The following is a 20618-nucleotide window of genomic DNA, read 5'->3' on the forward strand; positions in this document are numbered from 1 at the left end:
AACAATATTTCCTCAACTGCCAAGAATGAGCACAAAGTCCTAGTAAATAATTCCACCCACCTACTCGACTGTGTATCCCTGGCACTTGCAGTTCTACAATGCAAGCACTGATGTGGCCCATGTCGGTAACATCACCAGCTGAGCAGTACTTCTGTACTTCAATCAGGCAGGTTACTAGAGTTGTGCATCAGATTTTGCCAAGGCCTGGGCCAAATCAAGCATATTCAGAGGGCCTTGAATGAGGCGTGGACCGCTACAGGTCAGGGTGGATGGCCCAGAGCAATCTGTGGCTGCCTGGGGCTTCAGGTAGGAAGGCAGACCCTCCAAGTGTTCCTATTTCCCAGAGACCACCCTAGATTTACTGAAGCTGTCCCAGTTTCTGATTTGATCCCAGAATGTCCTGCCTTTCCTTAGGATGTCCCTGTTTTCATTGGATAAATGTTGGAGGGTATGGAGTTATGTGACCCCTGAGCCAAGGTGATAAGTAACTATACAACCTTTAGAAGACACCTAGAATCATAGAATCATAGAGTTGGAAGAGACCACAAGGGCCATCAAGTCCAACCCCCTGCCAAGCAGGAAACACCATCAGAGCACTCCTGACATATGGTTGTCAAGCCTCTGCTTAAAGACCTCCAAAGAAGGAGACTCCATCACACTCCTGAAGGTATAGGGAATTTTTTAAAATGTTTAATGTTTTATTATGTTTTTATATATGTTGTGAGCCACCCAGAGGAGCTGGGCCAACCCAGTCAGATGGGTGGGGAATAATAATAATAATAATAATAATAATAATAATAATAATAATAATAATTTTCATTGGAGAAATGTTGGAGGGAATGGGAAGGATAGGCAGGCATTGGGCCAAGACCTACCCTGATCACCAGCTGTGTGAAGGCAGGAGCCGGCCTGCCTGACTCTCCTTCCTGCCTGTTGCATAGTGTTCCTCTGCAAGCAGTTTCTCCGAAGATGTGCAGCTTGCAAACGAGCAGGAATTGTGGCTTTGCTGAGCAGCTCTTCAGCATAATCACAGATCATTCCTGGTGCAGATTGGCCCCTTGCAAGTGCCTTCTGCCTTCTATATTTCAGGCTTCCTAACACAACAAGCCGGTTTGCACAAGAAATAAGCTCAGGAACCAAAGGTGACCCAAGGGATCATTTGGGTGTTCGGGAAAGGATCATCAACATTTTGGGGACCCGTGGCCTCGTATTAAATTTTGAGAGTAGGCAACACCCGATCTGCCTTTCAGATGGACACAGAGAAAGCACAACCCTACTTTGTTCTGTATAAGAATCTGATTCAGTAGAATAAAAGATCCTCTGAAATTTGCATGGTTTTATATGGGGGTCACTTCAAAAGCAAGCATTAGAGAGATAGGCTTCTCCTACAAAGGCAAACCAGAGGCAGAATGGAAACAATAACCAGAAAACAGGGTACAAAAGGCTGGTTCTGAAGAGTGTTTGAAGTGAATGTTGAGAGGGAGCAAAAATAGGTTGGTGACATTCAGGAAGACATGGCTAGGGGGAGGGGCAAACATTTTCAGTGAAATCACATGCAACACACTTGTATGTGCTCTTTCCAGAAATCTGGTAAAATAGGGGCAGTGGAAGAATCAGGGAAGAGCAGAGTTCCAGGAAAGCAGCTATAAACAATGAACTAGAAGTCTTAGTAAAAAAAGCAAAACCCAATTTGGGGAACATTTGGGCCCGGCAAGCTTGGCCAATGCCCAGGGGTCATGGGAGTTGCAGTTCGGCAACACCTGGGGGGGCCAAAGATTCCGCACAACTGGTGTACACCATCATCACTGTGTCTCTCCTTTACTTCTGTGTCTCCTCCTGTGGGTGATCCAGACTTGGGTCCTGTCTAGCATCATTAGTTGATCAGCATTGTCAAACAACCAGTTCCTTATCAGTTTGCCAGCAACATTCCCCCGTGCCTCAAATCATGGTGCTGTTTTGTCAATGATTTGAGCACCCCAAATTATTTAGAAGTGCACTAGTTTGCAAATAACCCTAATGGTAATCATAATCAACATGAACCAACATGGTCTTACATTCTTTCATTTTCAGTGGGGCTGTCCTGCTAATCTAGCCGAATCCTGAACTAAATCAGGCCATTTTTTTGTAAATTTGTGCCTAATAATAATAATAATAATAATAATAATAGCAGTACACTTCAAAGCAAGCTAATGTGGAGAATTGGATCAACAGAAATAGCTACATCAGTGATACCACTTCCCCACTGGCTAAAGGAGATGGTCATGTCACCTGGTTTGTCATTAGAATGATTCCGATTAAAATATATTAAAAAAACTGCATTTAATAATTAGACTGTAGAAGAGTTTGCCATAATCATTAATCATATTATCTTTTGATTCCCTATCTGCCTTTAAAGGGGAAAAGTCTTGAACCAGTTCTTTTATGGGTATTCCAGTATCTGTTAATAACATCTATTAGGGAACTATCTGGGCACATCCTCACTCTAATTTACAGTCCTTTCCAGAAAATGAATCAGTGTCCAGCTCTTTCCAGCTATTGCCACATACCTCCTCTCCTTGGCTTACAAAATACTCCAGCTAAGAGTTGTCCTTGCATTGGTATCACTCTGCTCCAGTTTTGGCCCTTCAGCTATCTGACACCATGAAAGCATTCCTGAGCTCATGCCTCATTTTGGTTCTGCTTCCTCTAGGTGAGTAGAAACCAGAAGTCCTGGGTATTATTTCTAGAAAGGGAACGGGTAGTGGACATGAAACAGGAGCGAGAGGCTTGTGCCAAGAACTGAGGCAAAATTCATTTTTGCTCATATGTGAAGGCAAATCGACATAAGCCACACTTTCTGGAACAATACTCGGACCAAGGCACAGCCACCCTTCAAAATTAACCAACTGTTCTCCAAATTTCTCAAAGCATTTATTTAGCCAAGAAATGTGTACAAGAATGCATGTATTTCAGTAAAGTGTGCACGAAAATGCACGTGTTAGAATGTGAATTAGCTGTGGCCAAATCTTAGGTCCCCCAATTATTAGCTGGGGCAATCAGAATAAGATCCATTATTTGACTGCTGATTCAGGACCCTAAACTGTGTTTTATATAATCATGTTTAATACAATCGACTTTTTATTTCTGTTCTGTGTATATCGCAATGTTCTTTTTTTGCTATGGCTGATGGCTGACGCAAATAAAGTTTCATTCGTTCATTCATTCATTCATTCATTCATTTGTTCATTCTTGGGTCCCCAATCAAATCAGGATGCAGACAGCATGGATTTAGGTAGCCCTCAGTTGCTCTGGATTGGATTGTGTGCACCCAGACTTCCGGTCAGCGCCGGCGACCGTAATGGCGGATTTCCTCTAAACACCGGAGGAAATCGGCTTCGTGGAGCCGGGGTTCTACCGCTACGGCGAAGCGGGGACCCGAAAAAAATCACAGGTGGGGAAGCCTGTGAGCTGAAGGCTCGGCGGGCTCCATTTGTGCCCCCCCTCGCTGCAAAGGAGCCTTTTTAAAGGCTCCGGAACGGACCGGGGGTGAGGGGTGCGGAGCTGAGAGCTGTCTACCCGTCTCCGCGAAGTGAAGCCGCACAGCCAGGGTCGGAGAGCGCTGATTTCTTTTCTGGCTAATTGGACTCGAAAATAACTACCCGTGAGTAGGAATTTGACATATATTGGGAAGAAATTATTAAGAATTCGGCCGAAACGGGGGAAGGTAAAAACAGGAAGTTTGCCTTCCCGGACTGTTAACAGATCAAAGTAAAGAGACTTCAAAGCTGGGACTTGGAAAGAGGAGTTCTCGGGAGGATTAAAACCCAATATCTGAAGAGAATACCTTTTCCACTGTTAGCAGGAACAGTGGATAGATATTTGAAAGATCTTAGACCTGCAAGGAAAGAACTTTTAAAATACATCTGCTGACTTTGAAACTTGGGAACGGACTGCCTATGACAGAGAAGCCGATCAGAGGGATCTGTCAAATGGAGAATGGAGTTTAAAGTTTGACTGCTCTGCAAAGGATACAGTAGCTGGGAAAGGAAAGGAACATTTTGGGACTAAAAATTTGATACTAAGAAACGGGGGTTTTGAACATTATTGGTTATAAAGTTACAACAAGAAGTTGGTTTGAGACCCCTAGTGGTAACTACGTTGCAAAGACATTTTAGACTGTAAGTTTTGCTGTGGGAAAATTCCTATGCTATCAAAACAAATTTCTCAAGTGTGTGACTGACCTTGGGAGTGCATGTGAGTGTTATGGCAGACAAAACAGAGTTGACACAGGAGAAAACTACCAGATCCGGAAAACACTATAAAGTAGATACCACCAGAAGGCCCTCAACGGGGGGTGTAGTGGGCACAGCAGGAGCTGTTGCCCCACAGGCAAAATTAAAAGTTATGTCAACTGATGAACTGTTAGCCCAAGCACTGGGTAAAATTGATGCATCTTTGGAGAAACTGGCAAACAGAGTTGAAGAGACAAATAAACAAGTGGCAGAGGCCTGTGCAAAAATCGAAGCGAACACTGCAAGCATTAATTTGAATACCTCAAGTATAAATGAATTAGGGAAAAAGGTGAACTCCAATACACAGTCTATTGAAAAACTATTGGAGGAATCAGCGTCAACTAGAAAATTGGCTGAAGAAGCCAAGGAAATTGCAACTGCTGCCCAGGAACAGATTCCACCGGCACATAAGAAATTTGAAGAGTATGACTTGACGTTGTCGATGATAGATCTTGAAAGAAAAGCGAGAAATCTAAGAATAAGAGGTGTGCCAGAAAGTGAGGATAATTTGGTAGAATTTCTTACAAAAGAATTTACACAATTTTGGCAAAAGGACCTGGGGGAGGAAGAATTCAATATTGTGAGTGCTTTCAGACTTGGCAGAAGACAAGGAAAGAATAAAGCAAGAGACTGTCTGATAATTTTGAAAACTAAGGAAGAAAGAGACAAGATACTGAACTTACATTACCAAAGAACCCTAGAAATTGGGGACACCTATGTGGAAATCTTTAAAGATATACCCAAACATATCTTGGAGGTAAGGGCCCACTACAGAGACTTGGTTGCCCTGCTGAGGAAAAACAGAATAATCTTCAGGTGGGAATTCCCCCAAGGTCTATCTTTTAAATATAGAGGAAAGAAAATAAGAATAAGGACAGTGAATGATAAGGACAAGTTTTTGAAAGATCACGAAGAGGACCTGCAGAAGGAAGTGGACTCTGCTGAAGACGTATTGATGCCAGGACAAGGACTCTTGGAGATTGCAAATTTGATATCTGGACGCTCCGGCCCAAGGAGAGACAAGCCACCGACAGAAGAAGAACAACAACTTGGTGCAGTAGGAGGGAAAACTGACTAATCAATCATGTCTCTGCAACTTTTAAGCTGGAATTGTAATGGTTTGAACTCCTCTAGAAAAAGAAAAGAGATATTTCATATATTAAAGAAAGAACATTTGGACCTGATTTGTTTACAAGAGACTCATGTCACGAGGCTACACAGGAAAATATTGGTTAATAAAAGATTAGGGCAAGAATTTATTTTGTCTGACAAAGTTAAAAAAAGAGGAGTGGTGATTTATGCTAAGGAGAAACTCTTACCGAAATTTATCCTCAAAGATGAGCAAGGAAGATATTTGGCTATTGAAATTCAGTTTCAAGGGGAGAAATTTTTGATAGTAGGTGTGTATGCACCAAATGAGGGGAAGTCGGAATTTTTCAAGAAACTGCATGAGACTTTGATGGACTTTATGGACTACAATATAATTTTGATGGGGGACATGAATGGAGTTGTATCAACCAATATGGACAAGGCCCAAAAACAGGTAGTTACCAAAGATGGTAGATTACCAAAAACTTTTTTTGAAATGACTGACAATATGGACTTGATTGATATTTGGAGAACTAAGAACCCCTTGGAGAGAGAAGGAACATTCTTCTCTGAAGCCAAGATGACATGGACCAGAATTGACCAAATCTGGATTACTAGAGGAATGGCTCCAAAGATAAAAAAAGTGGAAATCTGCCCCAAAACATGCTCCGACCATAACGCTGTAAAGATGGAGATGAAGTTAACAACAACCGGTACCTTTAGATGGAGGATGAATGACACCCTATTTAGAGATGAAGAAGTATACAACAAGGCCCAAAAGACTTTAAAAGACTACTTTGAATTAAATTTGCCAACAAATGTGGAGAAAAGAGTAATTTGGGACGCAAGTAAAGCCGTGATGAGAGGGTTTTTGATACAACAGAATGCGTTAAAAAAGAGAAGGCAAAATGAGAAAAAAGATAAAATTTTGGAGAAAATTAAAGAAGGTGAGAAAAAATTGAGAGCCAAGCCGAAGTCACAAGAGATTCTGAGAGAAATAAAGATATATCAAACACAATATATGGAATTGATGAACCAGGAAATAGAATGGAAAATTAAACAAATGAGACAGAAGACATTTGAATCGGCGGATAAATGTGGGAAATTACTGGCATGGCAACTGAAAAAAAGACAAAAACTGAATACAATTACAAACCTGGAAGTAGAAGGAAAAGACATAAACAATCCAAATGAGATAAGAAATTGTTTCCAGAAGTACTTTAAGCAACTATACGCACAAGGGCCACAGAATGAAAGGGACATCGATGGATTTTTGAAAACAAATGGATTACAAAAAATCTCACAGGAAAGTAAAGCACTATTGAACTGTAAAATAACAGATCAGGAGATAGATGGTGCCATTTTAAATATGCAACTGGGCAAATCCCCGGGACCGGACGGACTGACTTCCAGATACTATAGATCTTTGAAGGATTGGATAGTACAACCTCTGAAGGAAGTCTGCAATGAGATTTTGGAAGGGAAAAAGGCACCAGAATCGTGGAAAGAGGCCTACATTACACTTATACCGAAAACAGAGACTGAAAAGACCCAACTTAAAAACTACCGCCCCATATCCTTATTAAATGTGGATTACAAAATCTTTGCTGACATTCTAGCCAAGAGATTGAAAAGAGTATTGATTGAAGAGATACACAAGGACCAAGCGGGCTTTCTGCCGGGAAGACACATATCTGACAACTTGAGGAATGTAATTGACATTCTGGAAAAGCTAGATGTGGATATAAATACTAAAGCTGTTCTGATATTTGTGGACGCGGAGAAAGCCTTCGACAACATTTCTTGGAGTTTTATGAAGAAGAATTTACAGGGTATGGGGGTAGGCCAAGGTTTTGAAAATGGTATAGGTGCAATATACTCTGAACAAAAGGCCAAATTAATTGTAAATAATGTGGTTACGGAACAATTTAAGATTGAAAAAGGGACACGACAAGGATGCCCAATTTCCCCTTTACTTTTTATATCGGTCCTGGAGGTCTTGCTGAACATGATTAGAAGGGACCGGTTGGTTAAAGGTATACAGGTCGGAGTCAAACAGTACAAACTGAGAGCATTTGCAGATGATCTAGTTTTTGACATTACAGGAGCCAGAATCTAGTACTAAAAGAGTTTTAGAGCTAATTCAAGAATTTGGTCAGGTGGCAGGATTTAAATTGAATAAGACCAAAACTAAGGTTTTAGAGAAAAATATGACATTGTTTGAAAAAGAGAAATTTCAGAATGAAACAGGTCTGTCTGTGGTGAAGAAGGTGAAATACTTGGGGATTAACATGACATCTAAAAATGGGAACTTATTTAAAAATAATTATGAGAAATGCTGGTCAGAAGTGAAAAAAGATCTCGAAATATGGTCAAATTTGAAGCTTTCCTTGATGGGTCGAATAGCAGCTATAAAGATGAATGTATTGCCTAAAATGTTGTTTTTGTTTCAAACATTACAAATTGTGGACAAGATGGAATGTTTTAAGAAGTGGCAGAAAGATATTTCTAAATTTGTCTGGCAGGGCAAGAAGCCTAGGATAAAATATAAGATTTTAACTGATGCAAAAGAAAGGGGTGGCTTCGCCCTGCCAGACTTCAGACTCTATTATGAGTCAGCAGCATTCTGCTGGTTGAAAGATTGGCTGCTTCTTGAAAACACAGACATTTTGGATTTAGAAGGTTTTAACAATGTGTTTGGATGGCATGCATATTTGTGGTATGACAAGGTTAAAGCTCACAAAGCGTTTAAGAATCACATTGTTAGGAGATCTTTGTTTAATGTTTGGACTAGATATAAGGATTTATTGGAAAATAAAACCCCAAGGTGGTTGTCACCAATGGAAGCGAAAGCTCAGAAAAAACTCAATATGGAGGCCAGTTGGCCAAAATATTGGGAAATTTTGGAGCAAGAAGGAGATAGACTGAAATTGCAGAGTTTTGAGAAATTAAAAAACAAAGTCCGAGACTGGTTACATTATTTTCAGATAAGGGAGGCATACAATTTGGATAGGAAAATTGGCTTCCAGGTGGAAAAATCTAAATTAGAAACAGAAGTGCTAGAACCTAAAACTAAAATTATGTCAAAAATGTATAACTTGCTGCTGAAATGGAATACACAGGATGAAACGGTTAAGTCAGCTATGATTAAATGGGCACAAGATCTTGGACATAACATTATGTTTGCTGACTGAGAACAGTTATGGACCACAGGTATGAAGTTTACCGCATGTAATGCCTTAAGAGAGAATATTATGAAAATGATATACAGGTGGTACATAACCCCAGTCAAGCTCGCAAAAATATATCACTTGCCCGATAACAAATGTTGGAAATGTAAAGAAAATGAAGGTACATTCTTTCACCTTTGGTGGACGTGCCCAAAGATCAAGGCTTTCTGGGAGATGATTTATAATGAAATGAAAAAGATATTTAAGTATACTTTCCTGAAAAAACCAGAGGCCTTTCTCTTGGGTATAGTCGGCCATTTGGTGCCAAAGAAGGACAGAAATTTTTTTATGTACGCCACAACGGCAGCAAGAATACTCATAGCAAAGCATTGGAAGACTCAAGATTTACCCACTCTGGAAGAATGGCAGATGAAGTTGATTGACTGTATGGGACTGGCAGAAATGACCGGCAGAATTCGCGACCAGGGAGAAAGGTCAGCAGAAGAAGATTGGAAGAAATTTAAGGAATATTTACAGAAATATTATAAAATTAATGAACTTTGAAAAGATGTTGGTTTGAACTTTGGTGGTCTCCAGCTGTAATGATTAAGATAATGGGGATTATAATTGTTTTTGTTATTAAATTTAAAAAAGTTGAGTGGAAAATAAGGTGATATTCAAAAAGGAATGTTAAGAGATTAGGATTTGCTGAATTAACAAATTGAACTAGAGAACAGGAAGGGGAGGTATGAGGAAGTCAAAGAAATATGTGACTGAAAAACTGTTATTGAAACTGAATTGTTTTTAATAGTTTTCTTTTTCTTTTTCTTTTGTCTTTATATAAAATTGGAAAATTTAATAAATATTCATTTAAAAAAAAAGGATTGTGTGCACCCAGAGTGAGCATGGGCTGTGATTCAGTTCAGGCTCTGAATCATCCTAGGTAAGAATGTGGCCACTCCTATGTACTGCATCGGACTTTGAATCTGATTGGGGTGGCGATGGCCATAGAAGCTCTGCACAGCCCTATATATTGGTAAAAATAGCAGACAAACAATCATTTCATTAAGGAACATTGCTTTGCAAAAACATGTATATTAGGCAAAATTGCATACAAACATGTGTAAATCAGGAGAAATTAGGACATAAAAAAAATCAACGAATTGTTGGAAATGTGGAGAACTGAACTTGAGATTGGGAAAAATGTGAAACTAAAAGAAACAAAAATTGAGAGAACTGCCCATCCCCACTTGTGGCCCACCCTATTCTGTAGGACTCTAAATCCCATAGCACCAGCTAATATGGCCAATGGTCAGGGATGACAGGAGCAGTAGTCCAATAACATCTGAAGGGCTGTGGGATCTCCAGCCCTCAACTATAGCAAGACGGTCAAGAATCTTTGAGGGTCTTTAAAGGGAAAAGGTGAAGGGAAGGAAAAAGTCTGCATAGAGACTGCCAGTTGTTTTAGTAATGAGGATCAGTGCATAGCCCTTGCTGGCTCTACAGATCTATGTGAGTAGAACTGTCAATCAACCAAGAAAAAGAAGAGAAACAGCTTGCTAGGTTTCTATGTCTCTCCTTCTGGCAAGATCAGAGAAAATCAATGGGGAATGTAAAAAAAAAATGGTATTCTACTCATTAAACATTACAGAATCAAAAAGAACCACACCTAATTTATTTCAATTGCAAGCTTGTACAAAACAAAGCGTAGCACAGAAGCAAGGGAAATATCCATCAATAATAGTATGAGCTCTCTGCTCTTGTGCATTTCCTTGCTTTGTCTGTAAGAACACAAGACTAGCCTGCTGGATCACACCCAATGGCCCATCTTTTTTAAAAATATATTTGGTTTTTCAGAATAAAATTTTACAATCACATATCCAACATACAACATAAAAACAAGATTCCAAAGAATCTCCTGGACTTCCCTCCTCCCCTTTGTGGGTCCTATTGTTAATCGTTTCCTCCTGCATCTTTGGTGATAATCCAAATTTTTTACATTTCCCTGTCCATTTCCATTACACTTTTACATGTCCAAAATTCAGCATTAAACTACAAGTGTTATTCCAATCCTACTAACAATTTTAGCTGTTTGCAATGGTTTTAAGATAAATTATACATTTTCCCCACCCAGTGACCAACACACTGTTCTCACAGTGGCCAGTCAGATGCCTATGGGAAACAGAACATGAGCACAGAACATGAGCACAGATAACGCTCCCCTCCTGTGGTTTCTAATCAATCCCTGTGAATATGATTGAAAATGGTTTCCCATATACAGCGTGAAGAACACTGGGGATAACTTGTCGCTTGGCAAAATTCCGTGGTGTTCCTGAAAAAAGATCGCATCCCGTTTCAAAACTGCAGTGTGTTCCAATATCACATCACAGGCTCTCTGGGAAAACATACAGATTCCATTTGTGCCAGTTTCCACATCTCACTAAACCGGTTGTTCTCAAGTGTTGGCTGAGGCTCCAGTCCCTGACTTATAAAATCCCTGTGTGTAAGCTCATAGCTGTATCCAGTGCCCTTTTTGGAACAGATCTTCTTGAAGTCCTCCCTAGCTTTTGATCATCGCAACACCATGAAGGCTCTCCTGTGCACAGGCCTCCTCTTGGCCTTGTTTTCACTAGGTGAGTAGAAACCAGACATCCTGGGTTCCAGTAATTTACTCTAAAATAGGGAGTGGTTGGTGGAGCTACAGCAAGGAGACTGAAAAGCTAAGGTGCTCTTAGAAATGAAAACTAGCAGATGGGCAAAGCAGTGAAGAGCAGGAGGATTCGGGAAGCAGGGCTACCATCTTGGAGTAGGGAGAAAAAATAAATTACTATGCAGACAACTAGGGTTGCCATATGTCTGGAATTTCCTGGACATAGGTAGAAAATGGCAGCAGAAAACAGTGTCAGGACAGAAATCTCTGAAATGTCCGGGAAAGTCCGGACGTATGGCAACCCATGTCGAAAGTCTAGATAAAAAAGCTTAATAACTTTTGCGTCCAGATTTCCACTTTTTGAAATATGGCAACCCTAAGATGACTATGTTTGGAATTGTGGCTTCTGGGTTACAGTGTCACAAAACTGCTTGTTTCTAGAGCCTTGGAAGCTGCTGTTCTCTGAGGGACGAGGCTCTTTTTCCTAGGCTGCAGCTCTGTGGATGGTTTCCTTAACCCCACTGAAGCTGCAGGGAAAGGGAAGGGGGAACATGTCCTTGGGGGCGAGATGAGAAGAGGAAACGAGGAGAAAACATGAAAGGAATGAAGCAAGGGGTGGTTTCTCCAGCCAAGCCAGCAATGCCTTCCCTGTAGTAGTGGGGGCGGCTATTTGGAGATGATTCTTACTTGGCAGACACACACACACACACACACACACACACACACACACACAGAATGCACAGAGCAGAAATACAGGATCATAGAATCATAGAGTTGGAAGAGACCACAAGGGCCATTGAGTCCAACCCCCTGCCAAGCAGGAAACACCCTCAGAGCACTCCTGACATATGGTTGTCAAGCCTCTGCTTAAAGACCTCCAAAGAAGGAGACTCCACCACACTCCTTGGCAGCAAATTCCACTGTCGAACAGCTCTTACTGTCAGGAAGTTCTTCCTAATGTTTAGGTGGAATCTTCTTTCTTGTAGTTTGGATCCATTGCTCCGTGTCCGCTTCTCTGGAGCAGCAGAAAACAACCTTTCTCCCTCCTCTATGTGACATCCTTTTATATATTTGAACATGGCTATCATATCACCCCTTAACCTCCTCTTCTCCAGGCTAAACATGCCCAGCTCCCTTAGCCATTCCTCATAAGGCATCATTTCCAGGCCTTTGACCATTTTGGTTGCCCTCCTCTGGACACGTTCCAGTTTGTCAGTGGAAATACAGGAAATACAGGGCAAACTGTGTCCTGCATTCAATCACCACATAGCATTTTACATTGAAATCTGGGATGATCCTGTATTTTATAGGATGGGCGGCAACACTATTCCAAAGTGGGTCTATTTAATAAATAATAGTAATATTTGCATTCTCGTTTTGTATTTTTATGTTGTGAAGCACCCTGTTATCTCCTGATGAAAATTGGTATACAAATTTAATAAACATAAACGACAACAACAAGCAGGGATAGCTCAGTTGGTAGAGCACAAGACTCTTAATCTCAGAGTCGTGGGTTCAAGTCCCACATTGAGCAAAAGATTTGGGAAGACCTTTCTGACAGTAAGAGTTGTTTGGCAGTGGAACTGACCATCCTTCAGAAGGTTGCGGCCTCTCTTTCATTGGAGGTTTTTAAGCAGAGGTTGGATGGTCATCTGTCATGAATGCTTTGGCTGAGATTCCTGCATTGCAGGGGGTTTGGACTAAGGGACTGTTGTGGTCCCTTCCAACTCTATAATTCTATGATTCTAATAGCATCTGCCAGCACTGGCTATACTGTTTGTCTGTAGCTGTAGGGTAGGTGTCAGCCCTAGATTGCTCTGCTGGGGCACATGAGCTGGGGAAGGTTCCCAAGCATCCTAAAAACTGATTCCAGACCTAAATAAGTTGGCCTGGAGTTGTGTTTTTGTGGATATCCCAGTACACCTCCCCTGGATGTTCTACTTTTGTTTTAAGAGCGAATAAAGGAACCTTCCAACCTCTTTACTTAATGAAATATAAGGTAACTTTGCTGGCAGAATTGTACCCAGCTTCTGAGAAAGAAGGAAAGCCTACCAGGAGATGGGATGATTGATACAAACTTGGTGCTCATTTATTAAACATAATTTCCATTTTCAAATTCTTTATTAAACTGAATTGCCTTAATTCAAAATAGGTTAACGTGGTTTCCAAAGTCGAGGGAATCTGTCGTTGTCTCCCATCTTAAGCCCAAGACCCTCTGGCTCCAAGGCTCAAAAGAAGATGTGTTGTGGTGTATGTTAATAACACTGAGCCTTTTTGATCCCCTTTCTTGTTTGTAGGGGCACCGCTACAATGTACAACTTGTCAGTATGGGCTGAAAAACTATTGTGAAAACCGAGAGGCACATAGCTGCCCAGCTGATACGTGCCTCAAAGGTGTTCTGGATAACAATATATGTGAGTAAGAAAGGTTTCATTCTTTCTACTGAATGTGCACACAGCCCTTTTCAAAAGACACCTTCTACATGTAGTAACTGCATGCTGGGAAATCAAAGAACTAAAGTGAGGTCCATGCGTAAATCAGACCTAAAATACACAGAGCTGTCATTCTTCATCCTGTAACCTTTCATCACAGAAGGAATTGTGGGGACTGCCATATTGCCAGTCTATAGCTTTTTTAATGTGTTTGTGGGAGGTGCTATTGGTTTTCATTATTATTATGATATGTATTTTGTGTTTTCATTTTGCATTTTAATGCTGTAAACTCCCCTGTGATCTCTGGATGAATAGTGGCATATAATTTTAAGTTGATAGATAGATGATAGATAGATGATAGATGGATAGATAGATAGATGATAGATAGATAGACAGATAGATAGATGATAGATAGATATAGATAGATGATAGATAGATAGATAGATAGATAGATAGATAATAGATAGATAATAGTGCCAGTTCCAGGTGGGGGTGGTGGCTTGGACAATGTGCCCCCAACAAGTGACACTGTCATTTTTTGTCTCCACCTCTATTATTTTCCAATATCCCTAGCTAGGAGTGCCTTTTATCACCTTTGGATGGTGCAGCAGCTGTGGTCACTTCTGTATTTAAAATTCCTCCTTTGGCAACCCTACAGCTTTGAGAGTGCCAAAGTTAATGCCAGGGCAAAGATGATTGACTTGAACCTCCTCCCTAATTTTCTTCCACAGTTTCTCAGTACAGAGAGCAATTTAATTACAGTGACTGTGTTGACTCCCAGGAATGCCACCCAGGCTATTTTGGCTTTGCTACAGCAATGAGGAAATATTTTCGGGTGAAGTTCTCCTGCTGCCATTCTGCTGCATGCATTGAGGATGGATTTGGATGTAAGTACTGTTGGGGGAATATCGGGGTTGAAGCCAGATATCCTGGGCTGCCTGAAATGTCCAATAGAATCCAATTGCCAGTAAAATGGGGCATTTAGGTGAGAATGTCAGCACAATCTCATCTAGCAAGTAGTGACGGGTGTTGCACCAAGCATGAAAACAGCACAAGCATTTATACACTTATAAGCAAAGGAAGCAAAGGGGCAGCTAAGTCCATATATGGCAATACTTCCACATGCTACTAACTTTTGCTGGCTTCTAACTTATCCTGGGAAAATTTGTTGTCAATTAACCTTGGGGCAGGGAAGCGATAACAGCAAATTTCAGCATGGAAGGTTGGCAAGGTCTCTCTCTCTCCCCCCCAATTGTTGTCACAAGTCCCCCTTGAAACTTTTATATTAGATTTGCCCAGCTGGCACATTTGACTGCAGTTGTAGAACACCCTGGTGGATGTCATAATCCTTTATACAAACTGGAAACTAAGGGCCAGAATGGACTTGGCATGCCAAAGAAAACAGAAATCTAACCAGATTTCATTTTGACAGTGCATCCTGGGAGATATGGTCCTCTGGAGTGCCCAGTCTGCTTCTCTAACAGCACCGCTGATTGTGAGAGCATGACAGCCCGCAGGTGTCCTTATAAAGCGACTAAATGTATAACCTTTGGTGGTATTATGAAGCAAGGTGAGTAGAACTGCTGATCAGTACAGGGGAAAACAAGCAGCTGTCAGCCATCAACTACCCACCCCCCTTTTGGCCAAATATGAAGAAAGCAAAGGGAGAAGGGAGATGTGTTTTATTTGAGGGGAAATATTTAATGTTTTCATCAACATGAGATTTCCTTGCTAGAAATGAGTTTGGGGAAATATATCTGTCCCTGATTTCTGTATGTGAGAAAGAGAAATAAAGAGATAAAAGTAGAACCCTAGGAAGGTGGGATCTCCTGATTATCGGGGAGGTACACAATGTTGGCCCCAGTCCTCATTCATTGGCATGCTTTTGGCCTCACTCACAGACTGCCATGATCACATGCAAACAGGCATGCAAACAGCTGTCGTTCCCATTTTGAGTTTCCCCAGGCCCTGGAGGGATGCTATATTGTGGGCCTTATGGAAGATTCAATTGTTAGCTAAATTCACATGTGTGAACTTCACCCAGTAACCTGGATCTGGTCAGAATACCAATAGACAAGGAAGAAAGGTAAAACAGGGCCTGTGGAAGACATCAGATGCAGACTGTTCTCAGGTGCACTGACCCTGACATTTGTCCAAAGATGCCTGACCCTGATGCCAAGCCTGACTCATATTATCCTGCTGCACCTTTCATTTCAGTGTCTTTTTTTGAGTGAAAATATATCTTCTGAATATTCAGAGAACATAACTGGGTTGGGGGTAAAGGGGGACACATGAATCCATTGGCCCTGCAAATTGCAAGCGTGTGCTGGGTCCTGAAATCAACCCTGACTCATATTATCATTCCTCTTTTTTTCAGTGGGTAAAAGTGAAGTGGCAGCTGCTTTCAAAGGATGTGCAACCCCAGATTTTTGTAATTACATAACAACAGTCCCCAAAGGAGTAATGCAAAGTTTGAATAACTGGGTTTCTTTCAATGTCAACCGAGCAGCATGTTTTGATGCCCAGTCATCATCCTATACTTCTGGCCTGTAGATGCGCCCTTCGTGGGACTTGGGAGGAAACTGCTCCCAGTGGCGGGGTGTGTGTGTGTGGAAGATCTCTGAAGATGCTAAAGAGTGAGTGTTTTTCTAGAAGGCAGGTGCAAGAGAGCCGGGGTTTCAGAGCTCTAGTTATAGAGAATATAACACAGGAGTTATATTTCCATTGAATGGTGATCTGAATAAATTCATAAAGCAGACAAATACTGTGTCTTTGTATTGAGGATTTTCCAGCAAATGATTTCTATGCAGATATGGCATGATGAATGTTAATTTCTGAAGGTGAAGAAGGAGTAGAAAACTGAAAGTTGTAATCTGGGATATCAATACGTATTTCCTAATGGCACTTGTGTGTTTTTAATAGGGGGAACTATTTCCACCAGGAAAGGTGGAAGGAGAGAAAAGCATTACTTTGTACTCAGTTCAGATTGCTTGTTTTTCCATTGCACCATTGCAAATATGTAAAGGAACCAGAGATCGGAGCAAAGATCTCAGTTGTCCTGTCCAGTTACATCCTGATGTCAAAATGGTCCTGTCCTCCTGGTGAAAAAAAGTATAATAATAAAATAAATAATTGGCAATTCCCCATCATTTCATGTAACTACAGAATCTGTAATATGCAACGAACTATCCCACCAAGCCTTGGTTCTGCTACTGCTTGGTCAGAACTAGCAGAAGTAACAGGCAGCTACATTGGTTGAAATATGAGGACCTGAGTAGTGGCAAATTTTTTTGGCTCCCCCTCCCCCTGCCCCACTCAAATGCTTCCAGAAACTCAAATTCTGTGCAAGATTCAAGTTGATTATAAATTAACTAGCAGCCTTGTACCTGATAGTGTCCAGAAATTCTGTACTGTCTGGAAAGGTGCGTAGGTTGAAACTTGATCCTTGATCTCAGGTACCGTAATGCCAAATTGTCCCAAGACCATTCACAGGAGCAATCAAAAAAAGAACCAACTGGTCTAACACCGAAACACAGGTGCAACTTGAAAGGCGAGGTCCAGAAACCATCCAAGGTCAAGACACCGTAAGAGCAATGTTTGTCAGAGATAAAGGCACAATCCCTATTGAAAGAACCCTTTGAAAGGCTGTTAGCATCAAGTCCAGTTCTCCATAAATCCCCACAGGCAACATGAATGAAGCCCATGGAGCACCAGTGGTCCACAGACTACAGTTTGGGAACTGTTGCATGTGACAATGTCCACACATGTGCTGTAGAGGGAAGTGAGAGGTGGATGGGGCTCATCAACCTGGGTAGGTAGTCCATCTAGGAGAAGGAAAACTCTGATCCTAAACCTCTGCTGCCTTGTGGGACATCTTTGGGAGAAGAAAAGGCTAAGGAGTAAACCCTACACAAATCTGGACTGGAGTCCTTAAGATTGTCAGATGATGTCTTGTACACCTCCTTCCAGCAACATCTGCAGCTGCTCTGCTTTCTTTTGGACTACATCAGTGAGGCCAAGAGAGGTGTCTTATCCTCTGGGCAGCCCAGGACCTCCATACACACTGCTGAGGCTTGCGCCCCAGAGGCGTCACTTTTGCGGCTGCTAATGCAATGGTTTGACTTCACCCCTGTAGGTGCACTCCATTGTCTCGCAAGATGGATGGATGCATGCAGTAAGGGGTGGGAACAACTGTGATCCCTGCTATGTCATGGGCATGTTGACACATTCCATTGCTGCTTTTCCAAAACATTTTATGCTTTCCCTTTTGCATTGGTAGCCTAGATATTTTTCTGCTACTCTTATCATGTTGCTAAGGTTTCCATTAGTCTTATCTAAAACAGCAAAAATGTGATCAAAGGTCCACACAGCTTCTATAGAAGAGACACAATGAATGCAATGTTTTCAAGCGAAGTGGAGCAAAATGTGGTTCGACGGCAATTGATGGGGTGCAAGCAGGGGAGCCAATCTGTTAGAGAGTATTGGTCGCACTTTGCGATGTTAATCCACCGGCTTGGGTGGGATCTGGACGCTGAACCCATTCAGATGTTATTTGAGGAGGGGTTGTCCCCAACGCTCAAGGATGAGCTTTCCTGTGCGCCCCGCCCGCAGTCGATGGAACAGCTGACCAAGGCTGTGCTTGCGATTGGAGCAGACAGGAAGCGCGGGCTCAGGAGAAGAGCGAAGGGAGAGGGGAACGTTACCATGACTACCACATTCCTGAAATACCGAGGCAGCCTTCCCAGCCGGCTGAGCCAATGGAAATAGATGGCGCGCGCGCGCGCGAGGTTTTAAACACCACTGAAGGGCGAAAGAGGGAGGGAAAGGATTGGAAAACCCACAAGAAGTATTTCCTCTGCCAACGGCCAGGACATTTTGCCAGGGTCTGCCCTCAAAGAAAGGCCTGGCAAGGGATAGTGGGAGCTGCTGGCTGTGAGGGGAAGGGGGAAACGGATCAGGCTCAGGGAAACGGCCAAGCTTGGCTGCCAATCAGCGGGGACAGCAGCCAAGCCAACAACCAATAGAAGTGCCCCAACCAGACCCTCCCAGGGCAGCTTTAGCCATAGAAGTGGTGCTAGAACTCCCAAATGGGCACCCAGTCAAGGTAAAGGGGCTGCTGGATTCAGGCAGCTCCTGCAATTTCTTCAGCAAGAGCTTCGCTCTAGAACACCAGCTCCACCTGCTGCCTCTGGATTTTCCCTTGCAAGTGACAACTATTGACGGCAGGGAACTTCTGGGAGGGGAGGTGACGCACCAGACCCCACCAATGAGAATGAGGGTGTCCAGGCACACAGAGACCATTGCCTTTCACGTAGCCACACTGTCAGGACCCCCAATAATACTGGGAATGAGCTGGCTGGCACTGCATGATCCAGTAGTGGCATGGCATCAGCGGTCAGTCACCTTTGGGTCAGCTTACTGCTTGGAACACTGCATGGGGGGGAAAACCCCAAGACTGGGAGACCCACCCCGCGGGGAGAGATCAGAGCGGGTGGGAAGCGGGTTTTGAATCCTCTGAGGATGGCGACAGCTCCTTCTGGGGATTCCCTGCATCGTCGGCCGAGGACAGGGACGAAGTTGGATCCAAAGGTCGGGCCGGGGGTGGAGGGGGTTCTGGGGGGGAGATGGATGTCAGGGAACTGCCATCGGAACTAGCGGAGGAGGCGAGGCTCCACAGCGATGCTGGAGAGGGGCCAAGCAGGGAGAGAGACAGGTCTCCGGCTGGGGAAGAAAATCAGAGCAACACCAGGGATAGAGGGGGGCCGATGGGGGAAGCAGAGAGGGGGCTCTAGGACTCTTCGCAGGAGACCAGCGAGGAGAGCACAGGTCCTCCGCTGCCCACACCCACCCTGCGCAGAAGACTTCCGCGCAGGGAAAGTAGGCGGTGACTTGTCGTCAAGGAGCTTCTTTGCTGGAAGAGGTTTAAGAAACGCCCACTGACGGATTCTGCCAGCGACTGAACAGCCACGGAGTGGATGGCTGTCCAGCGAGAAACGGTTTAACCAGCCAACCTAGCCCAGAGCGGTGGTAACTTACGCACAAGCAACCCCTAAAGCCATTACATATATGCTCGAGAATTTATAAAGGAAGCCTTGTGTACATGAAATACATGAAAACTTTCTCCATCACTCACCTGGGACAGGACGCTCTGTGGGGCCTCTGAGGAGTCTGTCTGTCTCCTCCCACTCAGCTGCCCTACAGTTGAGGGGGAGGTGGTAGATGGACTGTTTGGGGCAGCAGCGAGTCTGTGGGTGCCCAAGCCACCATGTCTCTCCCAGGAGAGACGCATGGCTTGAGTGCACTGCAGGCTCCGCGGTGAGTGTCACACAGCATTTTGTGACCCCCTCAGTGGTGACACCTGGGGCGGCCCGCCTGTATCACACACCCCTTCCTCCACCCCTGCCATCACTGTGATAGAGGAAGGATGCATAGAGTAAATGCCAAGGATGATTTGGCAGAGGCACCTAAAAATACAGGGATGGTGGCATTAAGCTAGACTGGCCGCTACTTTCACCTCAGGTTTTCCCAGCAATTTCCAGCGGGGGGAAAAAAAATCCTGAAGAGTGGGCCAAGAGATAACAAAGCTTTTGCCACTTTGAGGGGCCCTGGGAGGGAAGACTAAGCTTAGAGAGAAGAGAAACATAGTTGTTATTAACAGAGAGAAAAAGGGAGGAAATGCAGTTTAAGCCAAAGGAGAGAAAGCAATTTATTCACCTTGCTCCCTATCAGCACCATTCACAGTGGATTAATGGTTATGCAGATTTTGGCCTGCATTAAAACCAAAGTCTGTAGTAGTAGGGAAACACACCAACTCCTGTAGTGAGCACTGTGTGGGATGTTTTTTTCAATATTCTTCAAAATTTGCTCCTGCTTGGGACACAAAATTAGAGTGGCCACAACAATTCCTATTTGCAGAGTTCTGGTCTATCTTGAAAAGACTGGTAGTCCAACATCCATAGCAAAGCTCTTATTGCTTAAGAATGGAGAATATTTTTTAAAATAAATG

At 42.9% G+C, this 20618-nt stretch overlaps 1 protein-coding gene across 6 annotated transcripts in view; it reads left to right on the plus strand.

The window, feature by feature from the left end:
* Window positions 1–2168: 2168 nt before the first annotated feature.
* Window positions 2169–20618, plus strand: part of LOC310769031 (phospholipase A2 inhibitor CNF-like) — a 45889-nt gene continuing 27439 nt past the window's right edge. The window contains exons 1-6 of one of the 6 annotated variants that reach the window (XR_014551406.1): window positions 2169–2689; window positions 11073–11163; window positions 13333–13594; window positions 14344–14499; window positions 15045–15182; window positions 15990–16374. Coding sequence is in view for 4 of the 6 variants with exons in the window: in XM_083628084.1 (XP_083484210.1) it covers window positions 11115–11163; window positions 13478–13594; window positions 14344–14499; window positions 15045–15182; window positions 15990–16165 (636 nt within the window). In the remaining 2 variants the exon portion in view is untranslated. Of the gene's footprint in view, window positions 2690–10901; window positions 11048–11072; window positions 11164–13332; window positions 13595–14343; window positions 14500–15044; window positions 15183–15989; window positions 16375–20618 lie in introns of those variants that run through there. The other 5 variants (XM_083628084.1, XM_083628082.1, XR_014551407.1 and 2 more) reach the window with 5 other exon arrangements.

The sequence above is a fragment of the Podarcis filfolensis genome, assembly GCF_964270895.1.
Source record: "Podarcis filfolensis genome assembly, chromosome: 8".
NCBI lineage: Eukaryota > Metazoa > Chordata > Lepidosauria > Squamata > Lacertidae > Podarcis > Podarcis filfolensis.